Source organism: Ictalurus punctatus, chromosome 3, assembly GCF_001660625.3.
Source record: "Ictalurus punctatus breed USDA103 chromosome 3, Coco_2.0, whole genome shotgun sequence".
NCBI classification, from domain to species: domain Eukaryota; kingdom Metazoa; phylum Chordata; class Actinopteri; order Siluriformes; family Ictaluridae; genus Ictalurus; species Ictalurus punctatus.
The window spans coordinates 26,132,922-26,150,554 of NC_030418.2; the positions used below are offsets into that span (position 1 = coordinate 26,132,922).

General features: G+C 39.6%; 1 protein-coding gene across 16 annotated transcripts in view; it reads left to right on the top strand.

Annotated features, from left to right (window-relative positions):
* camk2g2 (calcium/calmodulin-dependent protein kinase (CaM kinase) II gamma 2) overlaps positions 1-17,633 on the top strand; it is a 76,243-nt gene that overhangs the window by 37,832 nt on the left and 20,778 nt on the right. For 11 of the 16 annotated variants that reach the window (XM_017464334.3, XM_017464338.3, XM_017464335.3 and 8 more), the window contains exons 4-13: positions 4,381-4,435; positions 4,946-5,011; positions 7,055-7,127; positions 9,277-9,379; positions 11,232-11,315; positions 11,411-11,505; positions 12,166-12,288; positions 15,242-15,325; positions 15,418-15,460; positions 15,764-15,826. In XM_017464334.3, the coding sequence (XP_017319823.1) occupies positions 4,381-4,435; positions 4,946-5,011; positions 7,055-7,127; positions 9,277-9,379; positions 11,232-11,315; positions 11,411-11,505; positions 12,166-12,288; positions 15,242-15,325; positions 15,418-15,460; positions 15,764-15,826 (789 nt within the window). The remainder of the gene's footprint in view (positions 1-4,380; positions 4,436-4,945; positions 5,012-7,054; positions 7,128-9,276; positions 9,380-11,231; positions 11,316-11,410; positions 11,506-12,165; positions 12,289-15,241; positions 15,326-15,417; positions 15,461-15,763; positions 15,827-17,633) is intronic. The other 5 variants (XM_047154048.2, XM_017464337.3, XM_017464344.3 and 2 more) reach the window with 1 other exon arrangement.

A 17,633-nucleotide genomic window follows, 5' to 3' on the forward strand; every position in this document is an offset into this window, starting at 1 on the left:
TCCTGGACCGTTTATTTCCAACTGTGGTCTACACCTTTATGACCGTATGTTGTTTTAGCCATTGAGTAGGTTTTCATCTAAATTTCACTGATGATTGCAACGATTGTGATTGTAGTATCTCGATAATGAAAATATTGAATGCATTAACTTTTATTAACTAATGATCTCAGTTGATATTGGATATTATCTAGCTTGTTGGCTCCTGTAAATATAAACAGTAATGGCACGGGTATAGAACATGCAAGCTTTATCTCATTGCTGCTTGTTGTTTAATATTTCACTTTACGTTCATTGCTACCCAACTGGACGTGCTGAAGACACCTGTGTTAGCTGCATCAACAAAATAAGGCAGTAAATAACTCTACAGAAGCACTGTAAACAGAAGTAGGATTAACTTCTATTTGGCTGTACTGGAGCTATATGCAGATGAGTGACAAATTAAAGGAGAAAAAAAAGCCCGACATAGTCATTCAATGCACATTGGCACAGATTCAACAAGGAAACGAACCGGAGGGATGAACACCATTCTTCCACAAAATAATCCTTCAGTTGGTGGAATCTTGGTGGAGAGCGTCGTCTAATACATCAGCTTGTCTGTCCTCATGTGATGCCTGCCAGTCGCACCTGATCTGTCTGACATGACTGTCATGTCTTCTCTCTCACTCTCCTTCTCTCTTCATCTCACCTTCCAGCATCCCACATTAAACTCTAACTTCTCTCTCTCTCTCTCTCTCTCTCTCTCTCTCTCTCTCTCATTCTCATTCTCATTTCAAAAGGACTGTCTGCTCTCACCTCAAATACACTCTTTAACAAAGGGGCAATTGAGAGGGGAAGAAAAAGATCCTTTTACTCTCATTCTCCTACTCTCATCCACATTCAACACACACTTAGCAATACTTAATGGTACACAAGCAGCACTTACATGTGTTTTAAAACTACTTACAGGATGGATTGTGTAACAGAATACATCTAGATGGGCATTTAATGTGAAATACATAGCAATTTCCAGGAAATGTGTTCAACGGCTTAGATTCTGAAGTTTTTTCTTTTATCTTTTTGCACGTTCGGCTTATTAATTGCTTCTTTTTGTTAGTTGCTTACAACTAACAAACTTTGTTGTTTACACCTGAGCTGTGCTATGAATGGCTGCTGTAATATGGCATTTTCCCCTCACATGACCAATCAATAATAAAAAAAAAATAAAATAAAAAATGTAACCACCTGCAAGTCATCTCATCTTATCTCAAAACATCCTCTAATACAAACGTTTGCCACAAAGCATCTTCATGACATGTCATAATGTTTGACACTTCAAGGGTGTCACTGATGCACGGTCCTGACGATGCCACATGCACCAGTGATCAAGAGCTAAGAGAGCAAATCGGCCCTTCACTCCGGATGGGACGGATGACACTGACCAATCACGGGCATCCGTGAGCTCGTGTATATGGGAGATGGAAGATAGCACTTTCTTCCAGGTGTGAGACACTGCCCTGTGATGCAGCATTTCTAAAAGATGTGTTTGACTTCATGTGTCTCAGAAGAAGGATTCACCCTCCGTGCTTAATAGCAGTCATATGATGGGGGAGAGCTGATGGCTGGTAGGTGGAAAATGGCAGGAGATCAATTTGGGTGTCACTGATGCATCCAATAGGGACATGGACATTAGGGATGGGCATTTCATGCAAGATTACCATTCGATTATTCAAACTGCTGTCCAAAAGCACAAAATGTTACATGTATGGCACATAAAATTAGGATAGAAATGATCTTGTGCAGTATGCATGGACACACAATGTATTATGCGTTATTTAAGTACACTGAATGACACTTGCTACACTGGACATGTGCCATCATTTTCCACTTTTAAACTCGAATTAATTTCACAGCTTACTGCATGTTTAACTAGTTAAGTTAGTAAAATGAGTTAACTAACTGTCTGCATGCAGCCAAGTCAGTGTTTTTTTTGTTGTTTTTGTTTACCAGAGCGAGAGTTTGCGTGTGCGGTTCCACTTTGGATTTTACATCTTGCAGCTGTAAATAAAGTTTCATCAAACTGAAATGTGACCCTGTTCGTTACACTCCTTACCTTTTTAAAAAAAAAAAAAAAAAAAACTCAAGCACTGAGACTCGAATCAGTTTATTTATATAGCACATTTAAAAAAAACCTGAGTTGACCAAAGTGCAACCAGAAAATCAAAAAAACAGTGAAATGACACACACATCAACAGCACTACAAACTCCAACAGAAACCACATATACAAAGTGCGATCAATATCAGAACACACATCTCAAGTACTCAGGCTTCCCCCAATTCAAATTTTATAAGCAACTTATAAAACCGTGTTTTCAGCTGAGACTTAAAAATCTCCACTGATGGGGCCAAGTGAATATAACGGGGGAGATCATTCCATAATTTAGGAGCAAGTACAGAGAATGCCCGATCACCCTTTGATTTTAGCTTAGACCGAGGTACGGCCAACAACATTTGATTTGTAGACCTCAAAGGCCTTGAAGAACTATGAAGACTTAAGAGATCTGTGATATAATGTGGAGCCAAGTTATGTACTGCTTAAAAAACAAGTAACAAAATCTTTAAATGAATCCCGAATTGAACCGGCAGCCAGTGAAAAGATGATAACACAGGAGTAATATCCAGTCAGTAGCCTGGCTGCAGCATTCTGCACAAGCTGTAGGTGGGACAGTTTCTGCTTACAGAGGCCTGCATAAAGAGAGTTGTCTTCGTACATGCAATAAAAGCATGAATAATTATCTCTAAAGTTTTAAAACTAAGAAAATGTTTTAGCTTCGAAACCATCCTAAGCTGATGGAAGCTACCTTTAACAACAGAATTGATCTATTTATCAAAGCTAAGGGTTGGGTCAATTATGACCGCAAGATTTCTCACATGGTTTTTCACACTTATCGGTAAAGGGGCAGGAATACTGGTTAGCTTCTCTGTGTGTTTTGGTGGACCAAATATAATAATCTGACTTTCTTTTATTTACTTGAAGAAAATTGTCAGACAGCCAATTTTTCCACATCATCTGAACATAAGGCATAAGGGACTTTAGAGACCGATCGTTCCCAATATTCAACGGGAGATGTAACTGTGTGTCGTCTGCATACACGTGATAAGAAATGCCACGATGGTGGCAGACAGACCCTAAAGGATGCGTGTGTAAAGAAAACAGAATAGGACCCAGAATAGAACCCTGAGGAAGACCGTATTTTCGGGTGGCCGTAGAAGAAGAATAGTTTCCAATGTTCACAGAAAATAAGAGATGTGGCAAGAAGCTTCTTAGTTCTTTGTTTCACCGCACTGAAAATCTTGTCCATTGGATAAAAATAATGAATAACCCTGTGTTCGATGTAAGACAGTAAGCATGGTATGTGACGAAAGTGGTTTATGCCTTCTTACAATGTTTCCTGAAAACTAGGAACATACTTTTTGATAGCTTTCTGACTTGCAGCCAATCCACAGCTTTGATAAAGCACTCACCCACTCGTGGGTCACGTTCTTCCATGTGCTAGACATGCAACGTTTGTAATTGCTCTAATAATACTCCGAAACAATAATATAATAATACTCAAACAATTAATTTACTATTCAGATTTGAAAGATTATACTGTGTGTTTGAGTCCCATCCACTCCGTACTAGTGATAACGCCCTGGCTCTGTGCTTGGCCATGGTCAGCTGTGGAGATTCGCCTCCTGCACACAGCCACAGTTCTGTTTGTACTGAGATCTAATCATATTAAATGTGTGTGTGCACCCAAACACAAGCAAATAATGCTTTTTTAGTTAATATGGGTTAAGTTGTATAGCTCAAACGCACAAAACTGCAACGGTTGCTCGGCTCCAAATCATTCATCCCATTTTTCTTAGCAAAAGAGACAAAAATGTGTATCTTAGCTGGTTAAAGAGGCAGGGCCAAATTACACAGAAGCACAGCACGAGATGTTACAGAGTTGCAGATACAAACATACTTTCATGAACTTATCTATTCGGAATATGAATTGTAATATATGATTATAAGACTGTAGTGTTCAACATGAAGCTGTGATTATAAATCTCTGTCTTTATTACTTTTAATGTGGCCCCCTAGCCTCCTCATTTGAGACTTCTTGTTGCATGTCTCATCAAATTTCTGTCTTTTGTGGACTGCATCATGGATGCGTGATATTCTAGCAAGTGACATGAAACTTGGGTAGACATCCTGTCACTCTTTAAGTGCACACTTCATACCGAAATGCTGAGTCTGAATCATTACACTGTCTCTCTTGGCTTTCTTGGTCTTTTATGATCGGAAGAATAGCTACCTCCGTATATATATATATTCACATTCTCTATCTGACATCCTCTCTCTCTTTTCTCAGTGCGACTCCATGACAGTATCTCAGAAGAAGGCTTTCATTACCTTGTCTTTGACCTGTGAGTACCTCAGCTGGTTTTTTTTTTTTTTGCTTTCTATATTGGATGATACATTGATGCAGTGGTGCCTTTCTGCATTCTCAGCGGGTTTATTTGTGTTCCGTGACCATTTTCTGCACTGTTCTTCCAAATTTCTGTCACGGGGAACTTTTTTTTTAGCTGATGAAGTTCTGCCGTCCACCATCATTATGGCACAAGAACGCTCATCGCTTGCATCTTAATGGGTTTCTTCATCACAAAGTGCTAATGTGGCCAAAAAACAACAACTTGAATTAAACCTATTGGAGAGCCGCAGTCTTTCATTTTGACTGGATTTCATTCATTATTAGCAGTTGTTTGTTATTTGAGGGGGGGGGTCATTTATACAGTTTAAACACTGCTCAAAATGGTAGTCCAGACTAATTTTTTACTTTTTGAACCACTATATCTGCCTTCTTTATTTGTGGGTCTCTTTTGTACATGCTTCAGCCTTGTGATAATGACAAACTCCTTGTGTTTTTATCCCTCTAGTGTCACTGGTGGAGAGCTTTTTGAAGACATTGTTGCTAGAGAGTATTATAGTGAAGCTGATGCCAGGTTGGTCCAGTTTACTACCGGAACATTTACACACCCACATACACACACACACACACAAAAAAACCAAAGTCCTGTTATTGAGGGGAGTTTTGCCAGGCCACTATTGTAAATAATACATTGTTAATTACCTATATGGGGGAAATAATGGTCACAGAACAATGCACCTGAATATTATTCACCTGTAATGTAGACAGTTGTTCACACAGCAGGTTATTGTTCAAATATGATTTTTGTGTCTGCATTGCAATTATCAAGTGAGTAAACTTTGTTCTGACTGCTTTCATATTCACTCACACTGGTTGCTATAGTAACATTGCAGGTGTGTGTACATCTGTTAGTGTACTGTAGGTGAAAGTTAGCTACTTGGCTTGCTACCAAAATGGAGGTTTCATCACTGATTATGTTTGAGTAACAGCGTTGTTCGTTCATGTTATAAGCATGTTCGGTCTAGACAACGAAACTCGAAGAGTTTTTAAGCACCGAGATCAGACAGGCTAAACCCAGTTACTCTCATTCCCTCACCTTGTGGTTTTAGCTGCGTTGTGCAAGTTAATGTGGTCATGAAGCGTACACCAACCTTTTAAAAAAAACAAACAAAAAATGTTGCTGTGTTCTTTAAAACCATTATTGAAACTGTTCTTCAAGCCCCAAAAATGTTTGCCAAGACCATAACCTACTGCAGCTCTGAAACCTTCCAAAAGCAAAACCTCAGTTTAAAAAGAGTACAAATAACCAACAAGACACATTTAAAAAGACTTTTTACACAAGGAGTTCTCCTCACCGTAAAAGACATTATTTCATGTCTAAAAACTTGAAAGTCCACCACCAGGATTAGCTTTGGGCTGGTGTGTATAAATCTTCTGAATAAATTACTTGCAAAAATGGTCTTAACACCCAAAGAAACTCTTAGTTAAAAGCTGGTAGTAACACTGTGTTATTCTCCTCTTATCCAGGAGTAGGAGTTAATCCTAAGACTTTAAGCGTGAAGTGCATCGTCGAAAATCAATCAACCGCATCCTATTTCTGTAGTACGAGTCAATAGAAGTGCACAAGAAATAGGCGATATGCAAAGCACGAATATACCTGTGTTGAGTTCTAGCTCATGTTTATGAATTAGTAATTAGAAGAAGAAGAAGCTAATCACAAAGATAACTGATTTAATGCCACTTCTACCCAAGATATCCCGTTAGATTTATTCATTCATAGTCATATTATTCATTCGCAGCAGATCCCGGGAACACCGGACATGTGGTGGTACGTCCTAGTTATAGCCATTCAGTAATAATTAAGGGGTCTTTTGAGATTTGGGCTGATTCAAGCCTCTTCCTTTACAGGGTACTGCTCAAACATATTTAATGCTCACTCATAGAGGCTGCTGGGATTGCTCAGACTGAGAGATAATGTAGGCCAACTTTACTGAAGAAGTGGGCAGCAGAAACACATCTACACACAATATGGGGCCAGAAGGCCTGGAGGCCAAGCCTGCCACCTAGTTTTCCAGATTGTAGAACAAATGCAGAGTTTGCCACCCACAGGCTGCTTGCTTGGCATGCTTTCAGAGGCTTGATTTTTGTCACATGATTCTGCAAAATCAAGCACTTGGGGACACCTAAGTTAAAAAAAGAACAATAATAATTAGTAATGTTTTCCTTTTATCTGTGGATACAGTTTCGCTCCATTGGTGCCAGTGTTAGTAATTTTATTTCCTTCTCTTTTAAGCGTTAAGATATAGCCTAGAGAGCTTTTTCAAATGACAAAACGCATGTGAGTTTGTAAGGTAACTAGCGTTCAGTCTGTCGACATAGTGTGCAGTGAGAACATTTGAAAATTTGCCTCGGCCCTTAGGTGGCATGGTAAATTTATCAATTTATGTTCTGTGCACACCGTTATTCGGTGGCATGCAGACCTGGCAGTGACAGTAATATACAACAGCTTTAACTTTTTCCCCTTCTTGTTTTGCTTTCATAGTTTGCTGGTGTTAAGAGATTGATTTTTCTTTTCCCCTTCTTTTATTTTCTCCGTCTCTCCCTTTGTCTCTCTCAGCCACTGCATTAATCAGATCCTGGAGAGCGTGAGCCACATTCACCAGCATGACATTGTGCACAGGGACCTGAAGGTGAGTCATGCCGTTGTTATGGAAACCTGTGCCGAAAGCAGAGCACGTCATCAGATGACCCCAATCCCGCTTGAACCCCCTTCACTTGGCAACTGAGTGGCATGACATGTGCGCACACAGGATTGCAATGCAAAACGTCATTTCACTGCCCTGGAGAACAACTCTTCTGGGTTGTTTCCCGCCCCCCTTTTTTTTTTTCTTTTCATCAGCTATGTTTTGTTTGAGCACCTCAGAGTCTTGACATCAGGGTGTGGTTGACCGGTATCACATGACCAACCACAATAGCAGGAAAAAAACATCAATGCACAAGGGACAGATTTACCGTTTATGGTTCATCATAGAAACTGGAAGTTCCATTAGATTCAGCACATGCTGTGTTTGTTTCCTCACACCGTGCATCTCAACAGTTCATTTGGCACCATTGTTTGCACACTAAAAGTAGTACAGATCATCCAGTGGGCTCTAGGTGATGAGATCCATGTGAACTGGGCAAGGAGCTGTTGAGAATAATCTCCCTTGACAGTTTCTTAGGGGGAATGTCGGCCTTTCTGGTTCTGTGTGACACGAGGACGGAGCCGAGTAGGCTGCAGAGGCAAACTGGGAGATCGAGTGCTCGAGAATGCGGTCTTTAATGTCTCTCTCTTTCTCTCTGTCTCTCAAGCATAGATACATTTCACTCTCTCACACGGCTTACCTGTAGCCAGAGACAGCAGACAGACAGGGAAACAAACAGTGATCTAAAGAGAGAAAGAGGCATGGTGGGATGGTTACCATAGCAAGAGGTGTGACGTCAGACTGCAGTGAGGGGTGGAGGGGGTGGACTAGACTCATATTGCTACCTCTAATTCAATTCATCACTCCTGGCCCACAAGAGATGGAGAAAATGCAGATTTATAGCTGATTCAACACATCTGCTAATTATTATGTTAAATGCAATTGATTAGAGCAGGTAAAAACCCCAAAGTTTACATTCTGAAGTTTCATGATTCTAGACTAAAGCATGCACTCTGGGATAGCAAAGTGAGCAAAACAGGGTTTACCACTTCCCTCGCAGAATGAACCAACACACCCTTCTCACTGTCACTATGTGAATTAAAACAGCCGAGAGACATTCACATGCTGTCACATCTTTCTTCCGGTCCTGCACTCACTCACTCTACATGGAGTTCAACTTAAAGTCTGTTTAATATTCCTACTGAGCAGTGATGAAAGACCCTTAATGGGATGAGCTGTGTACGTTGAAGTCTTCAAATGCACCTAACAGTTGTTTAAGCCCTCTCTCTGTATGCTCAGTATAACCTTCAGCATAATTGGCTTTAGGACAATGAGCAGGCTGAAGTGCCAGGTATCACAGTTCAGTCGAAAGTTCTCCTAATGAAGGTTGCACAGCTTCACAACCGAGGAGAAAATGTCATATTCTTCGCTTTTGACCTGATTGTTTATTATACCGTTGTTGTTTTTTTTGGAAGTTGGTGCTTTTTTTTTTCTTTCTTTGTTTTCAAGATGAGAAAAATACCTCGAAAGATTACTTTAAAAGTCTTATGTTGGTAACTTTTCCACCAGAAGAACTTTTTTGGGAACTCTGGAACTTCCAGTGTATTTCCACTGGAAGAATCAGGACTGAGTTATGTTGTTTGGATGTATTTCCTGGAACCTTAACTTTCTTCTACAGAGTAGATCATTTTCTGCTTGCTCAGAACGATTGCGACGGAGCTTGTCGAACTGAGTGGTGTCGATCGGTCAAACTGAAGCTTACAGAATGACCAACTCTCTCGCATGTCATTTTAAATACTTGCACTAAGCTACTAGTCGATTATTCAAGCTTGTGTGCAGAGTAACATGACCGACGAAGCGAAAAAAAAAAATTCATGGCATATTTTCACAAGTGTATTACGTACATGATTCTATTGACATTAATGTTAACATTGATATAACAAAGCCAAATAACATGCGTTTAATCTTAAACCCCTCCATGTTCACCGTATTGCTGTAGTATTGCTGTCAGTTGTATTATTGTTATTACAGTGTGGTGGAAACACAAAATAAGAACTGTGTAGTTTTTGTTCAGGATAGTCCCAGAACTTTTTAGTTCATTAAGAGCCTCACTGAAAAGGTGTCTTAAAACATACTCTTTATTTCTGTCTCTTAGCCAGAGAACTTGCTGTTGGCCAGTAAGATGAAGGGGGCGGCAGTAAAGTTGGCTGATTTTGGGCTGGCCATTGAGGTGCAGGGAGACCAGCAAGCATGGTTTGGTAAGAATTTTACATCATTCTCCACATCTGCTGCAGCATAGTATCCCTAGAGTCGAGAACTGCTTAATCCAGAGGTTCTCAACCTTTTGTAACTCAAGCCTCGGCTATCATGTGCCCCCCCCCGCCCCATATTGGAGGAGACCAGCTATCATGATTATCTATTCTATATAAAATCTATCTATACGTAACCTAATCTATAATCTGTTTTGATAGCTAGCAATATAGAGTTGTCTTATTTTTTTTTATTTTGTGTTTTTGTACTCTTTTTTTTTTTTTTTTTTTTTTTTTAAATGACTTTTCATAACGTTTATGTTTTTTTTTATGACTTTTATAAAACTATATAACGGGCAGGTATGGAACATGAATGATCAAAAATGTTTCTGAACACTATAACTACTTTGAACAAGAGAACTAGGCTGTAATAACGTGGACTATTTTACATGTAAAACATGTCGCATTACTTTCGTCTTGAGTTCTAAAAACATATGCATACAAACGATGTAAATTGGGACGAAGGGCGTGTCTTGTTATGAATGACATTGTTAAATCGATCATCGGGACACCCGCGCTTGCTTCTTTTTACATTCACGTCTGTGTCGGCTGTCGTGCGATCACTGGAATGTGCTGCTCCAGCTCTCAGACACTCACTGACAGAGCAGACACAGAGAGAGGTGTGTGTGCAGTGGGAAAGCAAGACCTCGCGCTTGCAGGACAGTACTGGACACATTTGGAAAGTTGCTAAGATATGTCCAAAAAGTCGCTAGATTTGTCGTTAGGTGCTATAGTTGCTAAAGGGGTCTGAAAAGTCGCTAAGTTGGCAACACTGGTCTGCACTGATAAAATGCAGGTTAAGCTCCACCTTTCTCCAGCAAAAAGAAAATACTGAGGGAGAGGGAATGCGGGGTTTTTCATTTACGCACATTCTTTTTGAAAAGCAACAAAATACACCGAGTACCCAAATGATGCCCTCTCTGTGTTTTTTTTTTCTTGAAAACAATTTACGTCCCCCTTCCGATCTCTCCGCACCCCCCGTGTTGAGAACTACTGGCTTAGTCCATGCAAAGTCACTTTAGTCACTGTTCACACTACACCTACACCTTTTTGTTTTATACAAAACACCTGATAACATATGAAGTAAAATCAACCTGAAATTACCCAAGCTGCTCCTTTCATGCATTATTCTCTCATGCCTCTCTTCCAATCTTCAATCATACACTCGTCTCTTTTTTGCCCTGTGTGAGGCTGGAGAGGATCCGGTGCTGCTGTTAAGTAGGGCTTTAGGAGGATATTGACTCGGGGTGACCCATGCTTAGGTGTGGAGTGCACATTGACCTTTTGAAAGCAATAAGTACTGTGCACTCGAACCCAGGTCACTAATGCAAAGAGCTCGTTCATTTAGCTTAGCCAAATTTGGTCCCTTTCTTGTCGTACTGTATTTACCTGTGTAGTCACAAATATGTTTTTAGATTTCTAAGAACGGAGCAAGCATTGAGAATCAACAAAATCAGATTTATCTTAGCTTAAATTGCTTAACAGTGTGTGCAGAAATTAAAGCCCGACCAACAGGCACTTCAGCGTCAGCTTTGTCATTCCTTCTCATCGCAGATGTGTTGAGTGAGCGATGAAATACAGTTTCTCCAGGATACAGAGCTACATGTAACATGTAACGGCAGCAGACGATGGTGCAAGTAGTCAGACGATAGACTATACAGTAGACTCGCTTAAATAGGCATTAAATGAACAAAACAGTAGGAATTTAATAGTTAAACAGTAATCAGTATCAGTTTGATGAAATGAAGAATTTGTTTTACGATCGTTTGTGTTTCTCTGAGCTTCTGGTCTCTATGTGCAGGTTTTGCCGGGACTCCTGGGTATCTCTCCCCTGAGGTTCTGAGGAAGGACCCGTACGGCAAGCCTGTTGACATCTGGGCATGCGGTACGTGCTCTGTGTTGATGTCACTATTATGTCTGGCCTGCATTAAGGCTTTTATTGTGCTGGGTTTAACACAGTGTATCTGTGTACGTGTGTAGGTGTGATCCTGTACATCCTGCTGGTGGGCTACCCCCCATTCTGGGATGAGGACCAACACAAACTCTACCAACAGATCAAAGCAGGAGCTTATGATGTGAGTAATCAGATCTGTGATCATGTTTTTCTCCTTTTCCCTACCTGTCATTTATAGAATTAAATGTATGTCTTCCCCAGCAGTGCTGCATAGATTCTTTCCATTTCTTCTATAGATTCGAGTCCAGGTCATTTCATGCCAGATAAAAGGATTTGATGTAGTGTTGCTTTTCGGCGATTAGTCTAGTTGAATTGGCAAGCAGTCTAAACAGTCAAACCTGTGACACGAGAAACATCACACCCACGGCCAGCCGTATCGACCAAGAGTGACAAGCCCAGACTTTATGCCCCTATTAATTTTGAATTGGCTGAGATGGAGAGTTGAGTCACTTTCTAATCAATCACAGAAGCCCTTGTCCATCACTCCTAAATGCACATAGCATTCAATAAGTTATACTAGAGTAGCTGTATGTTGGAGCTGAAAATCCGCTTCTGACTTCATAACTAAAATAATAAATAAACTAGTAAATAAAAAAGTAGTCTAATCTGTTTTATTTCTTATTTTTTAAACCTTGTAGGTAATTCAGTAGAGTTATGAGCAAGAGATGAGTCTTTTTTAGTCTTTCTGTTCTCTAAACATAGGTTTAATTTCTAAATTTTTTTTATTTTTTATTTTTTTTTATTTTATTTTTTTTTTTTTGTACTTTTTCCCCCCTCTCAGTTTCCCTCTCCAGAGTGGGACACTGTTACTCCAGAGGCCAAAAACCTCATCAACCAGATGTTGACCATCAACCCAGCTAAGAGGATAACTGCTGACCAGGCCCTCAAGCACCCATGGGTCTGCGTAAGTAACTCTCACTTTGAGATGATTTATGTTTATATTATGTTATGAAAGATGGACATGAAACGGTACCACTTGTACTTTACCAATACTGAAACCTTGAGTATAGGCCAAAACCGATCCCACTTTAAAATGATCATATTGAAAGTGGTCAGACACTCACCTGCTAGAACAATATATGCACAGTACTATCCTACATGGGGGAAATATTTTTTTCAAATTTCAGTCAAAAAATATTCCAATTTTAATATTCAGAGGCAGGGATGAGCAAAACATAAATTCATTGGTTTGTCCACCTGGCAAATGGAAACTCCAATGTGCTGCCCAGTCACATATTTTATTTGCCCAGAAACCTAATTAATATAATTTACTAGACTAACATAATGTACTGTATGGTGAGCTAGTTAGCTAGTTAATTAACAATAACTAGCTAACTACAACAAATGAGTATATGAATTCTCTGGGATAGGATGACTCTGTACAGGCATAGACCTTATCATTTAGAAACAAGTTTCTGATGTAGCACATTGGGTTTTTGTTCTCAAGAAAAAATGCTCTCTCTCTCTCACCATCGCACATAAAGGATGTGATTCTATAATGGCTAGGGCCTGCATTTGCTTTGCTAAATGTCAATAAACATGACCAAGAAGTGCCTACTTTCACAGGGAGAGGCAATTTGACTGACATGGCTGATGAACAACCACAGACCATTTCCTTTGGAGAATAACATGCTTACTCAGCACTAAGCGCTTCACACCAAAACTCTCAAATAATTTTAAAGACAGGATTCTGTGAATGTTCTTTGAGTCCAGTAACGGTATCGTGCTCCAAAAAAAGCTCACTGTTTAAAAAGTTTGTTTTCTTGAAACAAAACGCATGGAAATGTGGGGAGCCAATCAGATAGCAGCCTTCATTTTGTAGGATGTGTCCAGAAAAGTGTACAAAAGATATCAGGCACTCAGTATCCCATGGGTGGAGCATCAAATGCTGAAACTAACTGCTAGATTGAATAAAGTGCTGAGAAGGATCCAAAATAAGAACTGCTGTTTCAGCCGTAGTATTTATTAACAGCAACACGGAGAAGAGAGCGTTCTGGCAGAAGTAAACTTTACCTAGTCAGCAAGCTACTCATCTACTCTCATCCACCATGAATTATACAGGATTTGATCCTGTGCAGTAAGAAGAGCCAGTAATTATTGGTTCTACTGTTCAGTCCCAGGCATTGAAAACACATTCCTGCTGTGTCTGAATATAGTGTATATAGTGTCCTCACGCACTATATACTAAATATAATGTAGACTGCTCCCATATAGGGCCCTGTATAGGGAGTAGCAGTGAAGGTGACAACATACTGATTTCAGACAGCACTTATCAGTGATTGCTCCAGAAACATGTTTTCATGACTTACATTTATAATTTAAACCAATTATGTACAGCGATATTAAAATACAGAAGAATTAAGTCATTTTCTATCTTTTTTTTTTTCGACCTTTTTCCTGAAATAATTTATGCATTGAGATATCTAGTATGCATCGGTTGTACACTGGATTTATAGTTCAGCATGAGTATTAAGATAGTGCGCTATACAGAATATGGTTATAGAGAGATTGTAGAGAATATGATTTTGCCACTGAGAATCCGGACAAAATTCTACAAAGTGGCTGGACCTCACATAGTGCCTCACTTTTTATGATGAATAGGGAATAGGTTCAGTTCAGACACAGCACTCATTTCCCCGGATTGGAGGGCTAAATTTGTCCTTTTTGCTCATCTGCACTGAGTGCGTTCCCATGCATTTTTATACTGTATTCCTTTAATTCTGAGAACTGCCATGTAGTTAAATACATCCGTATTAAATGCTGGGAAGTAATGGAGAAACCGTTCAGATTGAAGCCGAGACCAGCAGTAATGCCTTTTCTGTCAGTCATAATTTACATATACGCGTTCCTTTTCTTGTTAACTTTTTTAAATGAAGTTGTATTTCAGTTTTTTTTATTCATTTATGATCCTCAGAAACTCTATTCCTAGGTTGGAGGTTTGCAGTAACTTTATTCTTTTACTCTGGGGTTGTGGCAGTGTGCACTCAGCTCAGTCAGGCCTCTGCACTCGTGAAGGCTGAGCTAGAAGTGTGAAAAAAGCTCCTGATAGCTGAAATCTAAGCAATAGCCAAACAGTGACAAACTGATAAATGAGGTCTCTCCTTTTTATACTTTAATGCGTTTTTTTTTTTTTTTTTTAATTATTTTTTTTTTTTTTAACAGTTTCAGTTATCAGTAGCTTCTCCAAACTGCTGCCTGTAACAGTTTCAATCCTACCCACTGTCCTAAAGGGGTTCTGCTACATTTTTGATTGTATATGATAATTTGTTTTCTCGTACAGTATTAAATTGGTTTCCATATTTTTTTTCAACTCTAGCTTTTTTTATTCTCACTTAGTCCTTAAATCTTAATTGATGAATCAGCACTGATGGCAGAATAATTCTGTAAGTTCCAAGGGAACCCTGAATGGCAAGATTATATCCTTAAAGAACATAGACGCAATAGAAAATGGGCGTGGACAACAAACAAGTAAACAGTCATCCAATGAAAAACTCCAAAACATGAATCACCGTCTCCAATATTACATAATCACCGGTGATCCCCCAATAAATCCAAGCATGTATGTATATGTATATATAACGCTTCTCTCTGTAAAAGTAATTGTTTGGTATCACCACCTCTTCTTGATATCTTAACCTGTTCAATCAAGATTTGTGCTCTGTTGAATATATGGCATATTGGGACTGGCAAAATGTGATATTAGAATTCACTGAAGCTCCTCTGCTAGATTCACCGGCAGTGTGTCTATACTGAATTTCCTGATCTTTTTTCATTTACTTTTTAAATCAGAGCAAGGTAGCCGGTGGTGTGATATTACTTCTTCCTGATGAATTCTCTCATTCTTCTTTCCCATGCAGCAACGCTCCACTGTGGCTTCCATGATGCATCGCCAAGAGACTGTTGAGTGTCTGCGCAAATTCAATGCCAGGAGAAAACTGAAGGTGTGTGGCTCACTCAGCCAATTTTTCAGTGCTGTGTATATACTCTGCTCGACTAATCCATAAGCTAATCAAATTCTGTATTATTTCTGCAGGGGGCCATTCTGACTACCATGCTTGTGTCTAGAAACTTCTCTGGTGAGTGACTTGTAGACCAAGAGTGCTGAATTATCCCAAACGTTACCAGTGTTTTTCAGCATGAAGTCATACTCTTTCTTAGACCAATAGATTTTTATTTGTATGTATTTATTTGTTTATTAATCAATTTAGTGCACATCTTGTTTCTTGGCACTGTACTTTGACGCCATCTGACTCAACCTGACTGCCATGAGATATGCTTGATGTGTGTTACTTGAGGGGATGCGGGGGGGAAGTTGTCATTAGTAAAGGGGCGTGGCCTCACATTAGTTCCTCCCAACGGAATGCTTCTTTGTCCAATAGTGGGCCGGCAGCACACGAGCCCCGCCGCCCCTACCACCAGCACAGCTGCGCTGGCACAGGAAGGTATGTGTGGAGAGGGCACTATCTGCCTCTCAGTCTTCACTCTGCCCGCATGTTTGGCACGCGGGAGAATGGTCTGCCCTGAATGCACCGACTCTCACTGCACACACTCTGATAGACACACAGATGGGCAAACATGCTAGTGCTGGGCACAGTTTTATTGGCAAATTCATCAGATTGTTCAGTGTGAAATGTCTAGTAGTAGAACCATATTTTCTGGACAGTATGATGCTCCTGAGTATAGGCTGGAGTTATTCAATTACCTTCTCTAAAACCTTTCGCCGTTTTAATCATCCCAAAGCATCCATAACCATCTCTATTTCAAAATATCCGCCTTTCCGAAAGGTTTGGTATGGCAGATTGAAAAATAAAAGGTCACAACGTACATCAGTACAGATCTTTAGGATGTTGCTAATCGTAATATGCACGACAGGCTAATTAGCAAGCAAAATGACTTTAACATTAACGTAATGGCAAACTATTGTTCGTCTGAACTTGTACCAGGACTGATTTGTTGTGCAGATGCTGCATTCTCAAAACATTTACGATGTTCATAACCTATATAAATATCGTGACTAGCCAGCAGCAGCCAAAACTGGCCACAGATTCAATATCCATACCAAGTGCGATGTTCATTTTTAAGAGTAATATTTACTGACTTCTGAGATAACTCTGAATTCGTTGGAATCCATCGTAAGAGCTATCCACCTGACCCTTTTAAAGATAAAAATTGCTCACTAACGAGCCCGTTTTTAAAAGATTTTATTTTGTATTACACTTCCTCTGGGTTTTTTGTGTTTCTGAAAAATTGGATGTTTGGAGACATTTTTTTCATCAGACAGTGTGTGCTGTATGTGCTGCAGCATCTGCAGGGCACAAATGCAGGTAGCTTATAGTCTGGGACATATAAGTCAAGGAGACTGGACTCTGTTAAACACTTGGACATTTTGACCTTCACCCGAGGGGGTCATCAGTTCACCTGAAGTCTCTGTAAATATATCACTTTTTAACATGATCACTTTCATATTATTATTATTTATTTATTTTTATTTTTTTAAATCCCACCGCATTTTTGTTGTTACTTAAAACTAAATAAAATGTAGATAAAATCCTTGCGCATTTTCATAGTGAATTCTATCAAGACCAGCACAGTGTAGTGCCATGTCACTGCTGTAGACCTGCTGCATCCTCCATCCAAGGAAGGCCAGTCATTGACTATATGGAGGGCTTTGTAACTGGACATGAGCGTCCATGCTGCGCAGTCTCAGTTCCAGAATCAACGATTTCAGATGTGCTGAGTCAGTTTATGATTTAATTATGGAAATAATGACCATGGGATTAGTCATAAGCATTAAGTCATAGGGATGAGCATTAAGTCATAAGACACTTACTTTAAACAATATTTTGCATTATATTTAATGGATAACTTTCCCCCCTCTGATGAATATTGAAATGTCTTCAAGACTATCACAAGTCTAGGTGCTTTGACTTACTGTCAATGGGCAATTCTGTGGAAAAGTACAAAAAAATATCAGTGAAGGGTAGCCTGCAAAACCTATATGTTAATTCCTGAATAGACTGAAGCTAACATCGCTAAAAGCTACACACTCATTGTGGTTCTATACAAGCTGGATCTGGAGCAGGCTTGAATTGAAACCTTAAAACACTCAGCAATATCTATAAACGAGTTCTTTTTCTTATAAACCCGTTAAAGATGTTGTATTATTGCAAACAGGTTGTCCCAAGAAGGGACTAGCCTCTGAATGCGTTATGCGTTCCTAGTAATGTCTTTAAATGAGTCATTATGCAT